The 25578-nt window shown below is 40.4% G+C and overlaps 1 protein-coding gene across 1 annotated transcript in view; it reads left to right on the top strand.

Moving 5' to 3' along the window:
• The window catches only part of SPSB4 (splA/ryanodine receptor domain and SOCS box containing 4), a 76716-nt gene extending 55729 nt beyond the window's left edge, over window positions 1-20987 (top strand). The window contains exon 3 of the mRNA XM_005527019.3: window positions 19674-20987. Coding sequence (XP_005527076.1) covers window positions 19674-19801 — 128 coding nt within the window. The 3' untranslated portion in view covers window positions 19802-20987. The remainder of the gene's footprint in view (window positions 1-19673) is intronic.
• The last annotated feature ends 4591 nt before the right edge of the window (window positions 20988-25578 follow it).

Below are 25578 nucleotides of genomic sequence, written 5' to 3'. Positions count from 1 at the left end.
GCATCAGAGTTCGAGGTCCCTGTAGCCCTCTTAGCTGAGTGTATTCTTGTCCATGCATGAATAATGCAGGACCTCACTGACTTTAGTAAGATACAGTTAATTCTCTTGGCCTTTAAGGTTTTTTCCTCCCCCTCCTCCATCCTGTTGGAAGGGAGTGAATTAACCTCGAGACTACAAATGCTGGAGAATGTAGGAAACAATAAAATGATACGGGTAAAGCAGCTCCAGAGTTCAAATTCTTCAGCAGAGATTTGTCTCACCAGACTTGCTAAACATATCTCTTGTGTTGTGGACATAGTTGGTCTACCAATATTCAGATAGTTTTGTGTGTAAAGCTTTATTAGATGCAATGAAAGCCCCTGGGCATTGCTGTGTGGGCGAGGTGGGCAGAGTAAGGAGCTGCACACATCAGGCAGGATCTGCAGCTGGCCCCACCTGTTCTCCTGGCCCTGCCAGTCAGCATGGCACTGAGGTGCTGGCAGGGTGCCCTTTGCAGTCCTTTTTTTTTTTGTTTGATAGCATATCTGAAATTCAGACAGCTGTTGGAACACAGATGCACCCTTCGTAGGATGGCTGGGGAAGAGAAACCTACCTTTCTGTATTTGTTTATCTAGATAGAATTCCTTTTGAAAGTCTTACAGCTTAAATCTTTTTCTCCTGTTTACCCAGCACAGCTGTGGGGAGAATTTTGGCGTGGTCTGTTCGTTTTAGTGACATGTTCTCTCCAGGCTGAGTAGGTAAGGCAAAACTCGAAGAGACAGGGATTGACAAAGCACCTGCTAAAACAGATTGCTCTTTATAATCTGTAATTCAAATGTTTACTTTAAAAGGAAATACTTTGGTTGGCAGGGGGTAACAGGAGGTAGAACCAGGTTGTGACACGTTGTGCTTTTTCTCAAGACACAGTTTCATCTAGTTAACTTGATGTGCTGACCCCTGTAAAGAATAACTGAACCCTAGCAAAATGATTTTTGATTCATGGCAAGCTGTAGCTGGACTGGCAAATCAGAGACTTTTTAAGTATTTTGTGGTATCTAGTGACATTTATATACATCCTAAATAGTTGACAATCGGTGAGATTTATTGGTGTAACATACTAACAGCTCAGTGCTGTGTCTTACTTCTTATTCATTCTCAAACGAGAAAGGGAGGCAACTTACATAGTTTCACAGTACATGAGAAACATTTTAGAAAACAACAGGTGATGGTAAAAGTAACTTAGGCTGACAACACTGTGTTATTTTCTTAGAAAAGTGGTGTTGTAAGATAAGATTTTAAATCCACAGGTGCTGCAAGTTATATGCAGTATTTATCTGGTTTAAATTTTTACAAGTTCTAACAATTGTTTAATTGGTGCATAAATTACTTACATGTCTTGTTCTCCCTGACAATGTTTCACTGAATTTTGTAAAGACTAATTACTGTCATCCCCAGTAGAGTTGTTCTTTTGCATCAGCAATCATTCACAACTTACTAGGTGCCTGCAGCTACAAATCAGTAATTTAAGCAGCCCTGGGAAGTGTTTCACATTATCCAGCCCATCTGGTAATGGAAGAAGCTAATAGTTGTAACCATATTATCAACTTGAAATCCAGCCATTTCAGAAGCACTGTAATTAGCAGTTCCCCCAGCCAGTGACATGACCCTGAGTGTGCCACTGTGTGCAGAGAGTACAGGGGCTTTTCCCTCTTTTTTGTCTGCCTAAAAGACTTCCAGGAGGACAGAAGGGGTAGTTGGAGCTCTGATGTGAAAATAGGTAGTGCTTACAAAATGTAAACTGAAGGCCACAGCTTTACTCAACCGACTAAGCAATTGCTGAGGAAAAACAGTTTATACCCTGAGACCCACCTTCCTTGAGCTGTCCCTCTGTCTGGAACAGGGAATTTGGGAAGTAGTTGCTCATCCATCAGCTTAGGAGTCAGTGGGGCTGACTTCCAGGAGCAGGAGTCAGTGGGGCTGACTTCCATGAGCAGGAGTCAGATGTGGCCAGCAAGAAGGAGCCACCTGTCCTGTGAGCCCTGTGTCACCTGCCCAGCCCTGCCACAGTGCCAGTGCTCTGGTGCTCCAGCCAGAGTGTGCCTGGGAGCTGCCAACCAACACAAACACCACCTGGAGCCTGCCTGAAAGGCACATTTTGCATTGGTCTCTGGTAATAGTGGGTATATTTTATAGCAGGAGTCAATTTTAAAAATTAAAAAAAAATAATTAAAAAGGTGTGTTTTATTGGATTCCTCAACCATCTATTCAAAACCAGTTTCTTTTAAATGGCCCTTGAATGGAGGGCTACTAGAAGTTTATTGCAAAAATGTGAAGTAACTTTCCTGTAGGTCCCGTAGGAAACAATATTTCTCTTTAGATTACAGCTGTATATTCGGTGTTTCATTTTCCAGTGCCTGTTGGAGGAATAAGAGGATAGAAAATAAAAATTTTTACTTAACCTTTTTCCAATTTACCTAGTCTATTTCTATACGTAGGGACTGACCTTTTGCTACTCTAGTACTTGTTACAAGGCAAAGAAACTCAGCCTGCTCTAGGATGAGGCTCAATCAGATAATGGAAGTGTATACTGCATTACTTAGAGTAGCAACATAGTAAACTTAATGAGCCTTTCATTTTGTTTATTTCGAGGCTGTTGTTCATCTGCCTGAAGACTTTGTTTTTCTGGGCTGAACAGTTTTAGCATCTTTTCCATCCCTACACCTCCATTCCCATTTTACAAGTACCAAATGATAAAACTCCCGTAGTCTGGGTCAGGAAGTTATTCCACAGCTCATTTCTGGTATTCATTTAGGACCACTTTTGTTTCCAAAGTTGTAGGATTTCCTGAGCAGTTTTTCTTCATGCTGAGAGCAGCCACATTTGATTTTTGTCTGTCCCATCATCTCCTCATTACTGCTTTCATTTTAACAAGTTCTGTGATGTGCGTTCTTTTAATCTCCCCTCCTGAGCTAAATTTAGTCAGTCTTAGATGAGATTTAAACCTTGTATTATTGCACACAAAACCAAAACACAAGGTTTGTTTGAAGGGTGAGTGAATAGCTTTCATGGGTGCTTAGCATTTGGCCAGTGTCAAACCATGACAAGTAACTTCCCAGTGCTGTTTCATTATACATCTAAACCCCAGAATTATATATCTCAAAATTTGCTGATGTGCAACTAAAGTATCACTGGACCTGAGTGAATGTGGCCCACTCTCTCCCATGCCTTTCATGTTGTTTTCTTGACTTCTGTCACTGCTTACAGAAAATAAAAATGTGCATTGCATGATTAAATCATCCTTCAGTGTTAAAAGGAGCAGTCCATCAGCTGATGCCACTTGAAAGCATTTACCTTCAGTTTGTTGGAGTGTCTGCTGGTTTAAGAACTCTGCTCCCAGAATGATGTCTTGTCAAAATGCTCAGCTTCAACAAAAACGTCCATTAGTAATGCACAGTCTCAGTTGTACTTTAGTTATTCCTTCCTCTCCACAAGATATTTCTAGAAATACTTTGAAAGCATTTTAATGCCGTATTTTTAGCCTACAGTGACCTTGCTGGAATAAAAGATTTGATGAGGAGATTGGCCTGCAAGTGTACATCCCTTTATTAACAAAACTGGAGGGGCTGTGTGTAGAAGCTCTTGTAGGGAAAAAGGTACCTGCTGTAGTGTGCCAGAGCTGCAGCACTTTGGAAAGTGCTGCCTGTTGCCTGACCACAGGATGCTCAGGATGCTCTTACTCTAATTTAAAATATATTTTAAAAATATACTTTGCACTTACTTAACAAACTACTTTGGAGCTCATAAAAGTGAACTATTCTTTGCACAGTGTTTTGGTGCCTTCCCCAAAGCTTTCTTGAACCATTGCAATATTTGTTCTGTTTCAGATGTCACAGGTTTCCATAATAAGGGCTAGTTTAACTTTCTCTCTCTTTGGCTATTAGTCTGTGCAACATATCATTAATGTAGAAAAAGCAATATATAATTTGTTTATTCAGATGGACCACACTATTTTAAAGAGTCTAGTAAAACTTGATGGTTTACCACTTAGAAACATTCTTAAATGTTCAGAGTCCGTGATATTTTCCCAGAGTGATTTATAATACAGCAAGAAATGGAAAGCTTAAGAAAAATGAGAAGGGTTTGGATGGGAATACTTAAAATTTCTTAGCAGATGTTTACTGCTAGGGAAGCTTGGGGTTTTTTTTTTTCTTTCCTTCCAGGAGTGAGGGATTTCAAGGAGGAAATGGTAGATCTGGGTTCCTGAGAATGTTTTCTGAAGGCAAGCTCAGGGAGCAGCCTCATTTACATTGCAGACCACATCCCTGGGAAAATGTAGCCTGGGTTCCTCACCTGGAGGCTGCCTGGGGTCTCTGGGAAGGAGCCCCAGCTGTCTGACCAGCTGTGTGACTGGCACTGCTGCCAGGCTGGGGCTCCCTGCACTGCCCACAGCTCATAAGGGAGCAGTAGGAAATAGCCTTTTTCTCCTTGGAGAAAACTGAGTCACAGAGGTGCAACTAGAAATTTAAATCACTGTTCCTGAAACCCAGGGGTAAAGACCTGCATAAGATGTAAACTGTTCTGGCATTGCATGAGCAGTGCTATTTTGCTCTTACCCGATACACTTCAGGGTTGTGATGTTTGAAATTCTCACGAATGGTAGATGCAGAGGATCATGCTATTTATGACATTTAAAAAAAAATTCAACAAACAAATGAATTTACAGCACTGTACATTGTTTATGACACTTGGGGGAATAATCATTGTTTAAATTTCAGATCACAGATCTTACTTTTACATTCTCTTGAGCTTCCCAAAAATGTGGCTGTTTCCAGTAGGCAGTTTTACTGAGGCTCTGCAGGGTTAAGACCATAGCCCATGTTAGATCTGCAGAACATAGCTTGCACAGAGGAATCCTCAAAAGAGTTGGAGGCTCCAGAGAGCTACTGGTTTGCTTACTTTTTACTTTCTTTGTCATTATTTCAATTCCCCTGCTTTGTGGGCTCTAGATTAGTTTGTGTGTGTAAATATAATTAGTTTAAATATCAGTACTAAGGTTTTAGTAATGTGTTGGAAATTCATTATGAACATGTTCCATCTGTATGGCAATGGGTCTAGCTGTGTATTAGCTGTGTGTTTGTTGTAATACTTGTATGTCTAGTAGGCCATGCTGCCCAGGAAATGTGTTTTGGGGAAACAGGAAAGCCAAAGCATGCAGGTGTCATCACAGCTACCTGGCAGCTAAAAATCATTTTGGCATTGACCTGTCTATGTGGTGATAATGTTTGCCTTCATTTTCTCTGAACTGCAGCTTTGGCCTGGATAGGCAGTGGAAAAGAAGTGCCAAACCCCAGAACTGTGACTCTGAAATGGGTTTTCAGGAAGGAAACAGGCAGTAGCTATTTGGAACACTGGAATGCAAAGTGTAGGGAGCCATCAGCACCTGAGAGGCCACCAGGCATTAGGGACGACAGAAATTCATATAGGCTTGCTCTGAAGTACTTTTTCTCTAAATATTTTTTTACTACTGATAAACCCCCTCCCATTCCTCTCCTTTCCCCCTCTGGTGCACTTGTCCTAGGAGGAACCACAAGTCCTGGGCATGGTTGGAATTCTGGTGGGGAGTGGCACAGTTTAATGCTGGTAGCTCAGGGAGGAGCTGTATCCCTGCTGCCAAGAGCATGGCAACAAGCTGAATCTTTCATCAAAACTGAGTAAAGCCCATAAGGAAAAATGTACATAAAATTAATTGAGTGTTGCATACTTGGGGAATAATCATTGGAAGCAAGGATTCACAGTCCTGCTGTGACTACTGAGCAACGGAAGAGGAACAGACAGGTTTGGAACAGCAAAATTTTGAGACCTTTCCTGTCAGTGGAAATTGCTAAATCCATATGGATCATCCTAGACATGAATTTGATGAAATTTACAGGTATTACGCACAACTGGCTTCTAAAATAATATGGGATGCTTCTAAGAGAGAAGTGGATGAGATGTTTTTTTATTGGGAATCTGTTCACATGGTACTGGAAGGTAACAAACACAACGTGCCCAGTCCTGGTCCACACTGAAGGAATCTGCTCAGAAGGGCTGTGTCTCCTCTTGCTGCAGGGTGAGAGTTGCTTTTCCATGAGACCCTCAAACAGTGGTACAAGTTGCTCTCTATAAAGTTTCCTTGTGTCCAGGCATAGAAGTTCTTGTTCAAAGCTGAATGGGAGAGGGGTCCAGGAGTTTTGAAAAATTGTCATTTGCCTTTGTTGTTTTGAAGTGAAGAATGTCTTGGAAAGTCTGTTTTAATTGCTGTTACCTACCAAGGAGGAAGCAGTGAGTAATAATATATAGTCCTGATTTTGTCTTTGGAAAATACATCAATAAAGGAAAAAAATTAAAACATTCCCCTTTTTACTAATCTGGAAAGTTACCTTAGAGACAGTGAAATGCATTTTTCAATTGCTACCAAGATCCCAAATATTGAAAGCCTAGAAATCTGGTTTGTGTCAGTAAATGAAGATTACGGTATATATGATAAAAACATTTCATTCAGAATATAAAATTCATTACATCAGCATTCAAATATGTCATCACAGCAGAGATGACGAAAGCAATGCACTGAGCAGAAACACAGAGAAAGGAAAGCCTTTGTTTTCCCTTTGTTCACTGACATTTTAATACTGATCTTGGTGTGATCTTGGAGTGGCCTCATCACCTCTTGAGCTGGAAGGTGCTTGGAAGGATAAAGTCAGCCCAGTTCTCTTTGCTTTGGTGCCCCTTTGGTTTTTGTTCCTGTCTCCCAGCTCTGAAGGAAAGCATCTTCCTTGGTGCATTCATCCTTCTTATTGAAGATCTTTTTCTGATCTTTGAAAGGACAAGAAGATGCAAACCAAGTCTCAGCACTTTGGGAAGTGGGATACATCTTGTTTCTTCCCCTTACTGCTGGACTGCAGCCTCCTTTGGGGTTGTGGGTTTGATTCTCTGTATGGTTGAATAAGATGTAAAACAAGCACGAGGTCTTGATCTCTCCTCCTGGAGTAAAAGCATATCCAAAGTAAACAATGAACTAATGTCATGGATTTGGAGGATGGGTTTGGAATGCTCCCCAGGAAGTCTGCTCTGGTTGGCTGTTCCCACCCCTGAGAAGGATGATTTTGGAAAGCTGTGTAGCTTTTTGCTCAGTCATTGTCTACACGATTAACTTAATTAGTTAAGAAATATCCAAGACATCGGAATAGCCTGGGCATGTTCCTATGCCCGAGGAGCCAGTGTTTATCTCAAAAACTCTGAGTACTTGGGGAAAAAAATCCAATTAATCTTACAGGCAGATTGACTTGGCAATCAGAAATTACTTGGCAACAGAGATAAAGTGAAATATATATGGATGGGGGACCCCATTTAGCAGTATTTACCCTGGCAAAAATCCCTTTGGCTTTGCTGACAGTGCTGGTGGAGTCAAGAAGGCTGAGTCGCCCGGGAGCAGAAGGCATTCAGTGGAAAGCCTTCTTTTGTGCTCTGTGTAATTCTGAATGTGCTTTTTTAATATATGTTTTGGGGGGATTGTACTTTAATTACAAAATTAAAGAATTTAGGCTTATAATGTAGCATTTCATCTGTTGCACCAATGTCACCTAGATTTTTATGTAAAACAAGTAAAATGCTCTGTGCCTCATGTTTCCAGACCCACAGATAGAAGAGCTTTTGCTTTTTATACCTCAGTTCACTGAGTGACACTGTTTGAGAACAGAAGATTAGAAGATACGGAAGGAGCCAGCTGATAAGATGGAAAATAAGACAAATGGTCTAATAGGTCAGAAGATTTGACTGATATATATATATAAACTATAAAAATTATATATATGTTTGTATCTGCCACACAAGCTTAAAATGGGATTGATATATCTCTCACCTTTTTGATTTTGTAATCCCATTAATAAACACCTAAAAATTAGTGTTCAAAATATGAGGCTGATAATTAAGGAGTCTGTCTAGAATCTATTTAAATATAGTGGAAATTTAGCATTGGATTGATACTCCAATACCTGAAAAAAAACCCTAAAGCAGAACTGCCCACTGTTATTCTCATTGAATAACTCACTGTGTAAGTTCAAAATTGATATTCCAAACTGTAAATAAAATGTCAAAACCCCCCAAAATTACCAAAAATGCCATTGCTGTTGTAGGGGCTGGAAATAGCCTCATTGTGTTCAGTGAGCTGTGCTGTCTGCCTGTCATTTATTGTGGGACCTCAGTCTGGGCTTGCATAAACTCACTTATTGTAGAAAACTGTTACCTGCATATTTACCAATGTCCAGATCAGAAAACAGACCCTAATGGAGCTGAAACCATGTTGAAAACAGTTTATATTTTATATTAAGAAATTATTGTACATCTGCTCAGGCTGTAGAATTCTAGAAATGGGGTTTTTCTCTATTATCTTAATCACACACATGTGTAATAGTGAGCTGAGTGCCTCAAGCTCCTGCCTGAATGTCTTCAGGAATCTGAAAACACAAACATGTAGAAACTGTGATAAGGTTTTTCATACATATTCAGTTTCTTTCATTTTAGGGTTTTTTTGCTATCAGCTGTATTAGTGGGTGGATGAGATTCCCTTTCCTAAAGAAATCACGTGTGCACAAGCACATGAAAGAGGTGGGTGAATTGCTCAGCTTTGCTTTGTTGTTCCCAGATGCCTTTTTTTAATTGCCAACCTCGCAGATTGACTTTGGGACCTGAAATTCTAGATAAATCTTTGTTCATAATAGCTTTCCTGAAGGCCAAATGATGCTTTCATTTACACCTGTGCAACTGCTGCCAGCTGGCAGCTGGGGCAGAGCGAGCTGGAGCAAGCTGTTTATGGACAGGGCGTGTTTGATAATGAATCAGCGAGAAGCAATAAACCCAGAGCACAGCCACAAAACTCAGGGGTTCAGCTGTTCCTGGCTTTCTCCTCTTTTCCTCCTGGTCTTACACCATGGGGTCCTGTGCAGATGGTGGTCATAAAACCACGAGTGGGGACAGACAGACTAAGCGTGAAGCTGGGAGATAAATGAGGAGGAGAGGGCTGGGGTTAACATCCCCAGGTTCATTGCTTGCTGCCCTCCCCTTTGTGCCTGAATTCACTGGAACAAGTGAGCACCCCTGGGGGAGAGTCATTGTGTGGAGTTTGAGAGAGCCAAAGGAAATGTGTTGGCTGGATGGATCTGGTAGGCTGCAGAGGACAGGGAGAAGTCATGATTGGTATTATCCCGCAGGCCTAGTTCTCAAAATACATTAAGCAGTGTTGTCAGGAGTAGGCTGATGGATGGTTGGGGAATGACAGCAGGTCCATCCCAGCTGCCACCCCCCCTTTCAGCTGTTCTGGCCAGAGAAGACAGCTCAGAGTGGGCTCAGGCTGTCCATGTATTCAGAAGGACCAAGTACAGGAAAGTTTTGCTTGGTGGTGCTGCCCTAGAGGTGAAAAAATTCAGTGTGAGTGCAACTTGAGTTAGCTATCAGATTCTAGGAATCCTGTGTGAAATTCCAGGGGGTGTTTTTGTGACACGCCCATCTTGATGTTGTATCCCCCTACCCCACATACCTAGGAACAAGAAAAGTCACTTCAGGTGGCAAACCACCCTGTAGCCCACCTAAACCACCCTGTAGCCCACCTACCCTATCACCTCTCCAAACCCATCGCTGGGTTTGTGCTGGTGCTTCAGAGGCTTGGGGGGTGATAACACATCTCTTACAGTGGCTGTAGAATGCATAATATGGAAATCCTCTTTCCACACTCGTATTTCTCAGAAATGGGGTTTGTAAGATGACATGTCAGGAGTGCTGATTGTAGGCAGGGCAAAGGGGAGTGACATTTCAGACAGAGCTCTGCCAGCGTTGAAAGATGGTAACAAGAGTTTGTGATTGAGAAGAGCTGCACAATGGTGAGTGGAGGCAGCCCTGTGTGCTCTATCTGTGCTTTGAGAGTGCATTTGTGTTCAAACTGAATGCTTTAGAAATGTGTTCAGAGAGCATCAGCTGTGTTTGCATGCCAGGGACAATGATGAATCCTAAATTCAGTATGAAAATAATTCAGATCATCTCCAGTACCCATTTTCTGCTGGTGAAGATTATGGTACTTAAGAAAAAAAAATCACTTTTAACAAGTCCAGAATAAAAATGGTACTAAATTAATGGGATCAAATTCATTATATTTAGCTTAATTGCAACTTCACGGGTCCAGATTTATTCCAATGTAATTCTGTTAATACCAAAACTAGAATAATAAAGTGAGTCAGGTCTATTGTTTGTAAATCTCCACTAGAGATCATTAGCTTGTATACAACTGCATTAAAATTTAAATGACATGCTGCTGTAATTTTTTCGCTTGGTTTGAGAAAATCTGCATATGTTGGAGCCTCTGGGTAATTTAAACTGAAGTAGTTGAGAAAATGTCGTGTAACAATGATATGAGGAATATAGTCAAATATTAATTGTCTTAAACAGCTCAGCACAATTTGTAGTAATATAAGTAGGTGAGTCATCAGTTCTGTTACCTGTCAATACAGTGAAACTTTAAAGAAAGATGTAGTGTGGTGCAAAAGATGCTTTGAATCAATTTAATTGCTAACTAGGGTAAACAATTTTGGTGTAATATTAAACTGGCACACAGAAAACTATTGTGAGAGGTTCCAGCTGAGAAAGGGAGTTGCAAGCAGTGGAAATGTTGAATGAGGGTGTGTTATTTCATTATGGTAGTGTGGAGGAACTGTGGTGAGGCTCCAGCATGCTGGGCACAGTGCAAGGAAAGATGACAGGGATTACTTCATTGTCCCACAATGAATAAATATGTCACACAAAATGCAACAGGTAAAAAAGAGGCCAATGGGAGAAGGGCAGAGGGGGCAGTCAGGCAACCAGGGACCCACTGGGTTCAGCACATAGTGCCAACATTTTGGTTCTTTGTATGCTTCTCATTCATTCTCTTCCCTTTCCCTCTCCCCCTCTCATCCTTGATTAGCAAACCCAAAATAAAAAATGTTTAAGAACAGCTGTGAAATCGTACAAGTTTGAATTTGGGGATATTTTAATCAGTATGATTAGGTTTCCAACCAAGAAACCTCCTCATCTGATGTCATGCTATTAAGGCAGAAATGTGTAAATTAATTAAAGGAATTGGAAGAGGTTCACCAAAAATATCTTTGGCTTCCTGCCCCCTTTTCCTAAGCAATAAGGGCTTGTTCACAGCCATAAAGGTGCTTATAGGTGTGTACCTATGCATGCTATTTCATGTGCCCATTTATGAAGCACATCTCTTGAAGAGGTAAAATGCAAGGAATGTTTCAGCGTATTTCAGTCAGTGTGCAGTGTGCAGGTGCCTGTTGCAATAGTTGTCTGCAGTGGTTCATCCTTGAATCCTGAACTTTCCTTCAACTTTCTCTGTTATTACTTTGTCTATAAATCTGTCCATAACCCCTGAACAACATTGTCTTTGAACTCCAGTGTATCTACTCAGTGAAATTCTCATCCAAGCTTTAATCTTCTCTCACCTTGATATATTTTAACTTCCCTCTTTATGGGCTGGCACACAAGCTGAATTTAATGGTGATAAATGTGTTTCTGAGATTAAAAGCTATAAAATATACATTAGAGATTAACCTAAGCCAAATTTTCATTCCCAGTGTGGTAAATTTGGGGAAGTTTGATCAGGGAAGAGCCAAGGAGCCTGTGGTGGTAGCTAAGGCTCATCTGTGATGTCAAGCACATGGTTTTGTTTGTTGGTTTTAAAGAGTGTCTATTAATTTCTGGTGTCTTTGCTACTACAAAACATTTAAATCATCACTGAAACAACTGTCCCAATTTACCTTTGCAATGTGTTCAAGAGCAAAGCTTGAGACGTGGAAATGCCTGAGGGGAGGAGAAGAGCAAACAAATCAAGGCCAGAAAGGAAATCCTTCCAGCCCATCCTTATTTGCATTTCCTGATGCATGTAGGGAATGAATTCATGTGTCCTTTGTCTTTCAGAAGGCAAGTGGCCACTGTTTTTGCTTATGCTCTTTGTGACCATGCAGATTTACCAAGATATGGCATGGCTTTGCTGCATTTTTTAAAAAGCCACTTGCTTGCTGTTAAAATTCCTTGTTACCTGTTTTGCAGTCTCTGAATCAGATAGAGCCAATATATTAATCTAAACTGTAGAAATAGTGTGGTAAAATGTTTTAAAATGTGTCATACCCTTGGTTTTGGTGGTAGAAACTGGATTATTATGATGCATATATACATTTAAATTAGCATCTGTAATTCAGAAAAAGATTTTCAGGTGAGTTTCCACAGTAAGGTGTGCCTGTAGATTTTGCCTGGGCCAGACTTTGTACTGTGCCTGTTCTTCATATGAAATGTGGTGGATCAGGGCCCTGTTTTGGGTGGGTCTTAACCCTGCCTAGAGGGTAAGAACTATTAGAGGCCATGAGGAGCTTATCAGAGGGGTTGCTGCAGATATAGATTTGTATGACTATAAATACAGCTTTCCTACAAATGTACACAGACAAATCACTTTTCTAAGAACACTCCTATAACCAGCATGATAAAAAAAAAAAAAGTTTAGGCCTATGCTTAAACCTACTAAATTGGAATCTTCTGGAGCGCATTTTAAGCCTGTGTTGAATTATTTGAATCTAGGCTCTGGTGTTCATGAGTCAGGATCTGTTGTCTGAGTCTTGTGTCCCTACCTCCCAGGTGATTACAAACTCCAAACTGCAAAAAAAGACATTGTATGGAGCTGTGCATTTGTGCTTAAAGGACAGATTCTTTATCCAACCCGTAACAAGAGGCCACTGGCTTTGGTTTGTTTTCATTCTGTTCTGCTTTTCAACCATTTTCCTCTCAAGAAAGCACAGCTGGAAAGCATTTACTGAAAACAAATGATGTTGCTTGTATCTGCTTGTTCACTGCTGCTTTTTCAGCTTAATTCTGCTAAATGCTGCTTGATTGAAGTTTTGAACTGCCTTTAACTGCAGTTAACACTTAAAAGACAAACCTGTAAACCAATTCTCCCTTCCCAACCCAGGCATGTAGAGGAGGATGGGGGGAGGGTTACCTTTGAGTCCTTCCCTCCGTTCAAGCTTTCTTGCCTTCCTTTCTCCCTTTAACATATTAAATTTCACGTGCGGAATTTTTGTGGGATGTGGGTGAGCTCAAATGCAGGGCGGTGTTTGTGTTGTTTTTGTCTTTCACCTTCCCCACCGTGCCTGCTAAAAGCAAGGGGCGGGTTTGGACAGCACAAAGCTTTATTTGTGCTGGCAGACAGCTGCTGGAGACAGTGCCTCCTTATCAGCCGTGCCTGATAACAAAATCTCCCCATCTGCCACCTGAGCTTTGCAAGAGGCGGGTGCTAAAGCTCCCGGCTGCCTGGGAAGGGGCTGCTGGTGGGAGGTGGGAGAGATGGATAAACCTGTGACTTAGGGAAGAATGAAAGCGCTCTGCTGAAAATCACAATGTGCCCATTGGAATTGCAGATTTCTTCAGAGAGGTGATTGTTCTGGAACGCCTGGACCGCGATTTAAATGTGGTTTCTAAGGTGCTTCACTGGCTTAGGCTGCAGAGCTTAAAGACATCTGTGGGGAGAATAGATAAGTGTTATCCTTTGTCCGAGTTTGCATTGCTGTTAGGTGATTTATTAGCATTTTTTATGGCTGGTCATAGCCTGTGTTCTTTAATATATTATTTGCAATTTCCTTTCTCTAGATTGTGCCATTTGAGGAACACAGCTCAAATTTTCCATCAGTTGCATCAGGGAAGCCATAAATATGTCACAAGGGGTGTATTTATGTACCCTATTATGCATTGGAAAGAATTTGGCCTGTACTGAGTAAAATTAAAACAATAATTAAGCTTTGACACAAAGGTTGGAAGGAAAATGACTGGCTTACACATATTTGTGTGCTTATTGTGTGTGATAATTAAATGGTAGTTAAAATTTTCTGCATACTCTAAATCACCCTAATGGAAACACTTAGGCCACGTTACCTCTTAGCAGGTGTCTTAATAGCTGGAGGAGGGATAAAAATTGAGGAAAAAGGATTTAACAAAAGTGTGCTGCAGTCTGTAGTACAGTGGGCACTCGGGTGCCCTGGTGGGGTACAGAGGATTGTCCCTCAGAGCAGGGAGACATCAGCTGAGTGCTGACAAGCCACGGAGAAGCTTTCCCTTCCCACTTTCTGGATGTGGGCCCAGTGTAAGACTGATGTCTCGTGTCCATACTGGAGCACATTCCAGGGCAAGGCTTTTCATCCCTCTGAAGATCATGGTGCTCACTGATTTTGGCAAAGTATGAGGTGAAAATGGAGCAATGAAAGGCAGTGCTGGGCAGAACTGGAGTGCTGCTGACTTAAAGAGGTAAAGACTAGGGGGGCAGGAAGGAGAAGGGGGCAATAGCTGGAAAGTACAGAAAATACAGAAAACCTTGTGCCCAGGTGTGTTGATTTGGCACAGCCTGGGATTTAGTAGCTGGAGAGGGCCACAGAAGTGGCTTCTGTGAGAAGCTGCTAGAAGCTTCCACCCACCATGTCTGACAGAGCCAATTTCTGATGGCTCTGAATATGGACATGCTGCTGGCCCAGTTGGAGAGGTTGCTAACACTTCTGTAATGACATATTTAAGAAGAAAATCAAAACAGCTCAAGCACAGTTTTTTCCAGGGGTCACGAGGCACCGCCACCGGGGCCATCCCGGCACAGCCCACGGTAATTTGCTGCCACGGCCACCTCCATCCCAGTGCAGCCTGCAGTGAGCCTCGCCTGCCTGGCCACCCCTGGCCAGCCGTGCCCTGGGCAGAAGGGCAGGGATGGCAGTGGCTTCTCCTTCCTGGTGCCCCACACGAAGAGAGCAGTTAAACAGCGCCAGTGCACGGGCATGGCAGTGCCCATGACATCAGGTAGGACACGAAGAGTGGCATCAGGATATGAGCAGTGGCATCCTGCTTTTTCCTCCCTTTCCAGGACTCCTCTCTGTGCACCAGGTATGCAGCACTTCTGCAAGACTTTACATTTCCTTTTCTTGAGGCATTGTGGCTTCCGCTCCTTATTGCTGGCTCATCCCTTGTGAGAAAAGCAAAGCTAGGACTGGAGAGATGTCCTTCACTTATTTAATGGTGTGCAGTCACATCTCTGTCTCCTAACGCTGTTTGTTTTGTTTTGAATCTGACTTTAAAACTGCCTTTCAGCAATTTGAAACATTAACACGGATTGCTGAATATAAGTGCTCTTTAATAAGTTTAAGGCCAAAACTATCAAAACATAACGATGCTCACTGTCTTAGGTATGCTTATAAAATAACTAAAAAAAAAAATTAAGTTCTGATGACATCAGTTCTTATGACAGCTTCCTTTTTCTTTCACCCAGCTTTAATTTTGCTGATTGTGGTTCCCCCTCCCAGTCATCTCTGCTTTTATAAGATGAAATAAAAATACATTCTTCATAGATTAACAAAAGCCATGAACACAGCATGCTGTTAGAGCTTTACAAATTTATTTTAAAAAATAGTATTGTCATTTGGCAAGTAAGCGTTGTCTGCTAAGAGCTGCTCTTTTGTGTGAGCCATATGTAACATTGCAGTTAATAACATTTAGTGTTATCAGCTGCTAGATGACTTTATCTCAACTGCAAAAGCCTGTTTGCAGAGAGGAGGCAGCCTTGCTGAAGAGCCAGATTGTTAAATAACTACAGGTTGCCAAAACTAAATGAACTTTTCAGCTGGTAATGATGTGCAAATTGCTCTCAAAAATGTATGTGCACTGGAGGAATGCTCAGGAGCACAGGGTTGTGTCTGGTTACAATCGTTTCTTTGCCTTTGTCTTTAACCCAGCAGTGACACCATTAAAATGAATATATCTGTATGTATAATAACACAGTTAATTTGTGTTATTAATAGCTGAATAGTTACTCAATAGCTATTTTAATTAATATAATTAACCAAATATATATTTAAGCGATTTTTAAGTCATTAGCTACTATGTTAAATAGCCACTTAAGCTATATTGTGGAGTGGCCCTCTTGGTGAAATGCAGCTCTGGGTAAGAAGGGCTGTGGTCGTTCTGCCAAAGTGTCCCCCTGGGTGTGACTGTAATGTATGGAAAGGAAGGTTTGCAAATGGGTCTTTTTTGAAAACTACTGGTACCCAAAGGGAAGACACAGGAATTAAACTCTGATGTGTCAATTAAGCTGTATTTTTTTAATTTATTTTTTTTATTTCCTTGAAAAATAATTTTCTGTAACGTGGCAGGTATGAGGAGCTACCTTTGGGTGAAGAGGTCTCAGAGTAAATTTCAAATGAGAAGGTGATTAGTTAAAGTGTGTTCAGGAAGGTGGTGTGGAGCTGTGATACCCAAAAGCTGCAGTTTCTCTCCGGGTGCTGCTGCAGCCCAGAGGAAGCACTGGGTTTCCTGTGCAAAGCTTGCTCCCTTGCCCTGGAGTGTCTCACCTTGGATTTCTTAGCCTGGTTAGGAATTTAGTACAAAGAGCCATTCTTGTGAATTATGTTTTCTTTGCAGTTTTGCATTCCAGCTCAACAATCCATTCCTCCTTTTTTCTAATGGCAAGGACTTAACTGGAGTTCACATAACTTTGGAAAAATAGTTCACGTTCTTCTGGGGGCCTTGAATTTTGCAGTTCCTATCCATTGGGGATTGTTTTAAAAATACAACTCTTTGTATACTTAATGTACATTAAAATTAGTGGGATGTTCTGACAAACAGTTAATATCCCTGGATTTGAAAGTTTTTCAAAGGTAAATATTTAAAGGTGTGAAAGAAAGGCTCTTTCTGTAGCCAATTTAAAGCTAATGATGTGTCTTCAGAGTATTCATCTTCCCATCTCTTGCATTATCAGAGTCTTCTCAGCAGTATTTGTATGATCTCAAATGAAAGCAGCATTTTGGAAATACGATTTGAACGTGCTGTGGAGTGTTTTGGATGCATCAAGTCTGTGTGTGTGTTTCAGGTGGCAAGGCAACATCCTCAGGTTGAACCTGTCCTTTCCCCTCTGGAAGGACTGAGTTACTCGTGGTCTTTTTATTCCTTCTTTGTAAAATACATAGTAAAAAAGTGAGATGTGGTGAAAAGGGAGTGCCAGTATTCAGGTGCACACCAAGTGGTTAATAATGGTCCTGTCAAGTTAGGCTGCCTGAAAATTGTCAGTCTTTAATTTTATAGCTCTACCTTCGTCCCATAAACTGTTTTTTATTAAACTTTTTTTTTTTTTTTTAAAAAAAAACAACTATTTTTTATTAAATTCTTTTTCTGAATTCAATTTTTATTCATTTAGGACTCTGCACATACACTTTTAACTTAAAATGCTGTTATTGCAATTTTTTCTCAAGTTCTTACAGGCAGCACCCCAGAAAACTTAATTTTTTATTCAGTATTGTAGGACTAACCTGTTCTGAATTTGTTGTAGGTTTGAACTGCTGTCAGGTAGAATAAAAAGAATATAGTTCAGTTTTCAAGTTGAAAAAACACATTTAGTATGTGCAATTCAGCAGCTGTTGAAAACACTTGAGGGCATTTTCTTCAGCATTTGAAAATTCCCTGTAGAAGTGAGGCAGGAGACATTCATTTAGCATTTCAAGCTTGAAAAATAATTTAACCTTTCCTTAAATTGTGTTTTGAAGTTTGGGGTTAACACTGTGCCTGGCTGCACAGATGGTTACATTTTACATATTCCTTTGTCTAGGGAAAAAAAAAAAGACCACATGGTAAGTTAATGGCTTTAAGCACTGGTAGTCCTCATTTTAGATCTTCCTAATGGGACCTCAGAGATTGTAGGAAGATACTCAGAAAATTGTTGTTTATGGTGTAAGATGTGTTGTATTGTGTCCCAGGACTCATGAGCTATTTTTGCTCCTGCTTATTAATCCTGGTTAATGAATTTTACAGCTTCATCCCTTAAGATTTAGCATCCATAATTCTGCTGTGGAAAAAAATGAAAACTAAGATCAGTGATGTAGAGAAAATGTTGCTTTATTAATGGAATGTGAGGGCTCTTACATTGTAATTTTTAATAGGTAAAATTATCAATGAGGTGTATTTTGTCAAGAGTAGACTCAATATCAAGTCACTGAAGTGATTATAAGCTAAAAAAGCTTTTTAGTCTTTCAGAATGCTTTCTAAGCTTTTTTGCAGCCACTTTGGGAAAATATAGGGAACTGTGGACGACACAAATCAAATGTGATGCTGGGATAAATGATGGAAAATCCATTAAGTCAGTGGTGTGTCACCAGAGCAGACAATTCCAGCATATAAAACCAGTGCTTAACTGGGTATTTTGTGCTTTGTAATGATTTTTCCTTTTTTTCCAAGTAGTTCTAAAAGTATCAGCTAACAGATTGATAGATTAACACAGAATTATAGAATAAAGTCATGGAATGGTCTGGGTTAAAAGGGACCTTCGAGGTCATCTGGTTCCACCCCCCTGCCATGAGGGGACACCTTACACTAGGCAGTGTGTGTAAATCTGTGTGTGACACATAAAACAGATCTTGATAAAGCCAGAGTGCTGTACAATGTTGAGAACTTGTAAGAAATCTGTCAAGTTTATGAAATGTTGTCACTACAATATAGGCACAGTAGTTTCTTCCCCTCCATTTGAACGTGCTAGTAAGGTTTCTAAGGCTGCAATTCTTTTATCATGTAAAGAAGAAAAGTTTCCTCTAATCTTTTAAGTTCTTACCCTTTTAAGCCAGCATGTGGAACAAAATCCATCTGGTTGGAATTATTAAAGATAGCCGTAACTAGTACAAGGCTTCACAGCTTTATTCCAGCTCCTGTGGCAAAAGGATTTCCACTGCCAACACTGCAGTCACCGAGATGATTCTTGCTACTATTAGGTGGAAATCTTACGATGTTCCTGCAATTCTGTGCGAGCTTTGTGGGCCAGGATGGGATACAGAGTGAGGTGGTTTGAGATGCTGGGGATCAGTGTCTGGGTCTCCAGTGTAAAGTGCTATCAGCGAGGCATTTCTGGCAGATACTTAATTCACTTTGATTAAATTAAACTTTAGACATCTGAAGATGTTGTTTATATATTTTGGGGGTGTTTGTGTGCATACATATGGGAACACACACTCTGCCTTCCAGTCAGCCAAATCCTCCTCCACTAATTTATTCACAGAGGAAAAGATTATGTTTCCTCTAGAATTTCAAGGGTGTTTTGTTTAGTTTTTCCTTCCAAGGGACTTCCTAGAAAGAAAGGCTAATAGAGTGTTGCAGGAAAAGCACTGTTGGCTGAGAAGTTTGGTTACCCCTGAGTGCCATTTCCAGTTCCTAAGACGCAGAAGGAACTGGGATCTAAAGGTCAGAAGTTGCCAGTGTAGTTCATGTTTACACAACGTGATGAATGTTGTGTTATAAACACAGTAGAAGTGTTATAAACACAGTAGAAACTCCCTGTCTTGTTTGAGATCTGGAAATGTAGTAACTTCTCATGCTTGATAGAGTGGTTTGGCATTATTGTTTTAAACCTTGCACATAAAGAAGCTCAGTGTGAGACTTTGCAGCCCCTTACTATGGGTGAAATGTAGAAAATTCTGCCTCAAGACACAAACGTTCTCCCACTACCATTGCTATCTTTATGACTGATCGATAGAATACAGAATCTCTGTTAATAAAAAAAGCATTGTCTGTAAATAGAGATGCTGAAAAATTAACTCTTCCTTTTCTTTCTCCTGTTTTTCCAGCGGAACCCCTGCCTTTAATGGACTTGTGCCGAAGATCAATTCGTTTTGCTCTTGGCAGAGACCGCCTGCATGACATAGAAATTCTACCTTTGCCTCTGTCTCTGAAAAATTATTTACAGTACCAATAAGACATCTAGAACCCTCTGGCCTCACATTGGACTTCATCAATGCAAATGGCAGAAAATTGTTTACAGCAAAATATAAATCTTTGTGATGGACACTTAAGTGTTATTTAATTTTTAATGTATATTTTTTTTCTGAACCGGTGAAAGCAAATTACTGTGGGGGAGCTACTAAAGAATGTGAAAACATTGATTTGATTGAGGTTCATGTGTTACCTGTTTCCTGTTGTGTTTACAATCCTGAAGGCTATAATTCTTATCTCTTATACATTGATTTGTTTATCTTTGTTGCCTCTGGTAAATGCCAATAGAAAATCTTGCCTGCAAGATTCACTGTCATGCAGGCAGAGCATTTTTCAATATTATGATTTTCATTTTTCTTTCTCTTTCCTATACTTTATGCCAATAAATAAAAATAAATTATCAAAGGAAAACTCTTGACAGTAACTTTTGAAAAATATTTAAACCTCGGTATGCAGAGTTGTTGAGAGTTCTGCATGTTCAGTACTTAACATAATTAGGCCTATAATACCTAAAAGTTCTAATGTTTAAAAAAAGCAGATTATTGTCTAGAAGAAGAGAATGTGGTTTGAAAACATGAGAAGAAACAAACAATTTATGTGTCAGATCAGTTTCTGGACTTGGTAACAGTAAGTTGCAGTTTGTTGTTTTCAAAGACCAAATCTAGTCCCTCCAAAGTTCAGCAGTGTTATAACAAAGTGTTCATTGTCCCAAGAATTTAGTATATTCATATTTTAGGAAGCTTATCACTTCCCTTTTTTTTTAAAAAAAAAAAAAAAAATCATAATTTTTACGTGGTATGAACTCTAAGTACTTTGTTTTCTTTTTAATGTATGTGTGATTATAATGTTTATTTATCTGTTTAGTGTCTGGAGTTCTCATTTAACTGTTTCCCATCTTGGGGTGACTGATTCTTTTTTCTTCCCCCGCTCCATCTGAAATGTGTCAGTTTTTCAGGCTCATCCCTTTTTTTAAAGATGCTGCTTTCTGTTTGCGTTTCTTACGTGTTTCAAGTTATCTGCCTGAATCAGTTATCTAGTTTTTAAACTGGAAGTTGTTGTTACAGCAGAATGTCAAATGTTTAGACTGAGCTGCCTTCAGCATATTTTAATGTGAATTTACTGATGAATGAGGAGAAAATTTCTAATAAAGTCTACTGTCCAAAGTAAAACTCCCATCTCCTTTGATGAAGTGTTAAAACTGCTCATTGCACAGAGCTGAAGTTCAGTTCCTTGTGCAGCTTTGAAAATGTTTCTGTTTGGTTCTTCTGTGGGATTGCTGCTCTGGGTTCCTGTGTGAGACATGGTAGGCAGTGGCCTGTCCCATTCTTGATTTATCCCATTCACCCTGAGTATGGCCATGCTCTTGTTTTCAACACCATTCTGGTCAGATTCCTCTGAACAAAACCCCACTTCTGTGCCAAGCTGTGCTTTGGGATTTGGTGCTTTTGAGGCAGGTTGGAGATTGACTGCTGTGCACTGATGATCCAGGCAAAGGCAGTGACCCACAGATGGCTGCCCTGCTCTCACTCACCCCTGGGAACACAATTACAGTTCCAGCTGGAAAAGAGAAATGTGAGATACAGCAACACAAGCAAGAGTGGAAGCAACAAGGGCAAGGTAATACAGGGATGTCAAAAGTTAAATAACTAATATTTGATTGTCTGGGCTTAACTGTAAGCTTCAGCATGGAATTATTTTGGACTTGCTTTTACTTAAGGTGAGAGGTACATACTGCATTCCTTCCCTTAATCTTACAAAGGGGAAGAAACTGCAGCAGTGATCCACATTCCTTTCTTTTCCTGCTTGCTTTATTTTATGTAAACCTTTTGTCTCAGTAGGTACATAGTAGTCTATACATGTAGTTTTTCTGTTGTTCATGTTTTTATATCAATAGATAAACTCTTGCTGTTGAGGCAGGGCCTAACTTTGGAGCAGTTTCTCAGTGTTCACTTGAAGCTGGGAAAAGCTGTTACAGAGCAGACGTGTACAAATCATTTAAGTGTTTTTGATAGTTATAAAAGAGCAGCAAGGCAGAAATGCTATAAAATGTCCTTCTCATCTCCATTACAGTTTGTATTGTTAAACTATAACCACATGTTCTCCTGTCAGTGGCAGGCGCTGCACAGCGAGCTCTGTACCAGCTCCAGCAGAGCTCATTCAGGTACAATTCCCACTGACACCAGCGGGAGATCTGCCTGAGTCAGCACTGCTGCTTTTGGTTCCCATGTAAAGATCCCCAAACATTTCCAATACATTGTATTGAGCCATACTTTATTATATGTAAGCAATGTCAAGCAGATGGTTTCTGCAGCAGTTTCTCTAATTTGGCAAAATGTCCTGGCAAGTGTAGTTAGGTGAACGTTGTGAGAAAGTTGAACGAAAAAATGTGTCTTGTTGAGGCTGAGAGCAGTGTTCAAAGGGGAAGCCAGACTTTCTGGTTCCTTGCTGATGGTTTTCAATTTTTAAACCTTTAGAATCTTTGTGGTTTTTATTCTGTGTGCTTAAAGGAATGTAGGGTCTTTATCCATCCCTATTTATCTCAAAAGAATGTCTGGTGATGATGAAGTGGAAATGCCTTTATTTGCTTGTTTCAAAAAGACACCAAAAGACCTCCTTCCTCCCTGGGAAATGTTTTCTGTAGGCATAGAGCCATGGAAAATATACAACACACACCAGCCTGGATGCCCCACCATGTCCTGTTTTTTTTCTTTTTCTACACGAAGCAACTGTTGCTTCAGAGAAGACCTGAGTGAATTCTGCAGGCATTGTCTAAAATAAAAACATTTTGAAACATCTGCAGCAAAGCTGAATCCTGCTGAAAGTACGTTAAAGCAAATTTGGGTGTACTGTGTGGCAGAGAACAAAAGATCAGAGCTCAGGAGAATAATGCTTGCCTTGTTTTCTTTTTCTAGCCCCACTACAGAGGACAAGTAAATTCAGAGGGGAAAGGAATAAAGAAAAGTTGTTTATGTTTCTATCACCATCAGGTGTTTAGTGTTGCTGTTTAAAGCTGAAGCATCTTCCCCACTAAACCTTAGTTGCACAGCCTTAACATCCCAAGGCTCTACCACTGACTGCTTCAGAAGCCTCTGAATGTCTCTGGGCTCTGCAGTTTTGTGTAATAGCACCCAGTTCCACATCCTGTCCTGTCAGACCTTAATTCATTAACTTCTGGGCAAAAACCACAGCTGCTCTGTCACCACTGGCACTGCTGCAGGAACATGTGGGGGTACCCAGCCCCCATCCTTGGCAGAGCCGAGCTCAGTGTGGGGCAGTTCCAGCAGCAGGAACACATCTGCAGCCAGGGATGGATGGCTGAGCTCACGTGGCTCTGCATTTCACTTGGGAGGCAGCTTTGCAAATCCTGTTTAAAACAGGTGTCAGGATCAGGTACTCGCACTTTCATTTGTGTAGCTGTGAAAATTTGTCAGGTACATACAGGCTCTGATCTCTGCAGGTGACAGCAGATGTAAAAGCAGAGCTCATGTTTTTAATAACTGTAACATACTTGGGGTGCTTACAGTGGAGACAGGTATGCTGGATTTTCGTGTACTGTTTCTCTGCCTTTTGAAAGCTACACCACGAAAGGCAGATGTCTTCAGAGTTCTAAGGGAAAGCAAACAAAACACATAAATGAGCTGATATTTTATTTCTGCCAGTCCTCATGTATGACAAATGCTGCTGCCAGTTTTGAATACCAGTCACAAGTCAGCATCACAGAGGCACTTAGATCAGAATCTTCTCACTGGTGCCTGCATCGGTTTCCTCCATATTTACCTGTTTTTTTAAGAAGAAAAACAGATTTTACAAAGTCATTCAAATTGCAAGCTTGAAAATGCACTATTCTCATGAATAAAATGCCTATAGCACACTTAAGACTTGATTAGCAGAGGCAGAAGAAACTGCTGCACACATACCTGGGAAACTACTGAATGTTTTTAATGGGAAAATGGTTTATCATTTTACTGAGAAAATCAGGCAAGTGCACTGCTTCTTATGCAACAAAATGTGAACAGCTGTAAGGCATGGGGCCAGAATTTCAGTATATGCATTTGGAAGTGACTTCTCAAGCACAGTAAAGGTACCTGTGACATTGTTTTGGGGTCTGAAGTTTTACTTTATTTGGAGATAACTTCTAACTTCCGGGAATTAATAAGATTTGGATCCTTCTAAGCTATTCTATCAGGGCTTGTGTAGAGATGAACTGAACCAAAACCGAAGTGTAGCTACCTGGGTAAACTTGGCCTGGCGTCAAGTGCTGCTGGTATTAAAATGTTTCCCAAGGTCTACTATCTAATTGCATAAATAAACCCCCATTGGAAAAAGCCATGTAGAAAAGGGAAAGGATGTTTTGAGTATTAAATTTGCCTCCAGAAGGTCTGAGATTAATTCCAAGTTGTGCCAGAAACTTTTATGTTCTTGATTATTTGCTGATTCTCCCTCCGTCCCTGCTGCTACCATCTCCTGTGTACATCAAAGACAGCAGTCTGTTTTTTTCATTTTTTTCATGGACCCTAAGTTTTCATGGCACAAGTAAAACCACCCAGTTCACTTATTCATCATTTCTAATCTTGCTGCATCTTTTACCTCACTGATATTTGAGACTCAGGCTGTGTTTCCCAAGCTGAGCTTCATTGACAATACATAATTTCATTCTTCTTCTCACCATCCACTTTGGGGAAAGCATCTTTACTATTCAAAAAGTGAAGCATCTTCACTGTTTGTGACTCCAAGAGCCCACTCAGAGGATGTTGGGACATTGGTGGCTTGCTGTTGAACTGACCTAATTAAGTTTTTAATTTAACAGCTGTCCAGTTGTTAAGGTCAGTTCCCCCAGATGGCCTCATTCTGCACATGCACACAAAGACACAAGTGACCATTCCTAATTTGTAGCTTATGCACCTTTTGTCTTGTGTGTTTGCCTTTTATATGCAATTTCCCTTGACTCTTCTACTGGGGCCTCACTCTGGGGAACAGTGGGTGTTTCAACATTCTGTGAGCCCAGTTTAATTTGCCTCTTCAGAAAGATCAGCAGTATTTAAAGTAAGAATTTGTTTTAGATCAAAGTTCTTTGAGCTGTCACAAGAGCATTGTACAAGACTGGAATAAATATGGATCTTAATAATAGAGCGATTTAATGTTGAAGTTTAAAACTCCATGCTTCAGTTGCTCTCACATCATTAACCCTTCCCCACTAAGGAATATCGTACACAACCTTACAATCTGTGATTACTCTCACATAAAAAAAAAGGGAAATAAATCTGTAGTTTTTATACAGAAATGTCCTTTTCTCTGAGATCCGTGACGTCCAGCTTCCTGCTGAATCTGAGTGGAAAAAAAGAGATCTGGAGATGCTGGTTCCTTGCATTGCTTGGTATTCCCATCCCCAACAGAACTGGGAACAAACATTTTTAATTGTCAAATAACCGATGATAAATGGACAGCTGTGATAGGAACCTATCCCAGGATGTTGTGTCATGTGCACCAAAAGGTGAAATAAATGTTTTTTTCCCAGAACTTTATCTCTCTGGAAAGATCTCCTAACATTTATCTTCTGAACATGTGCATCCCACTGGGCATGAGGAGATGCTTCTAATCCTTTTGAAATACCAACCTTATGGATCAGGCAACTTTTTGACTTTGGAAAAGGAAAGATGCTTTATATCATGCCCTCTTTTTATTTATTTTATCTTTAGTTAAGGCTTTAAAGTTTTGTTTGATTTCTGGTTTTGGAATTTATTTGTAGAAATATAAAAATAT

This window comes from Pseudopodoces humilis, chromosome 11, assembly GCF_049639895.1.
Source record: "Pseudopodoces humilis isolate 2021_Gansu_Grassland_sample_001 chromosome 11, ASM4963989v1, whole genome shotgun sequence".
Classification (NCBI taxonomy): Eukaryota; Metazoa; Chordata; class Aves; order Passeriformes; family Paridae; genus Pseudopodoces; species Pseudopodoces humilis.
Note: the sequence above shows the minus strand (reverse complement) of the source record. Positions and strands in the feature narration are given on the sequence as shown.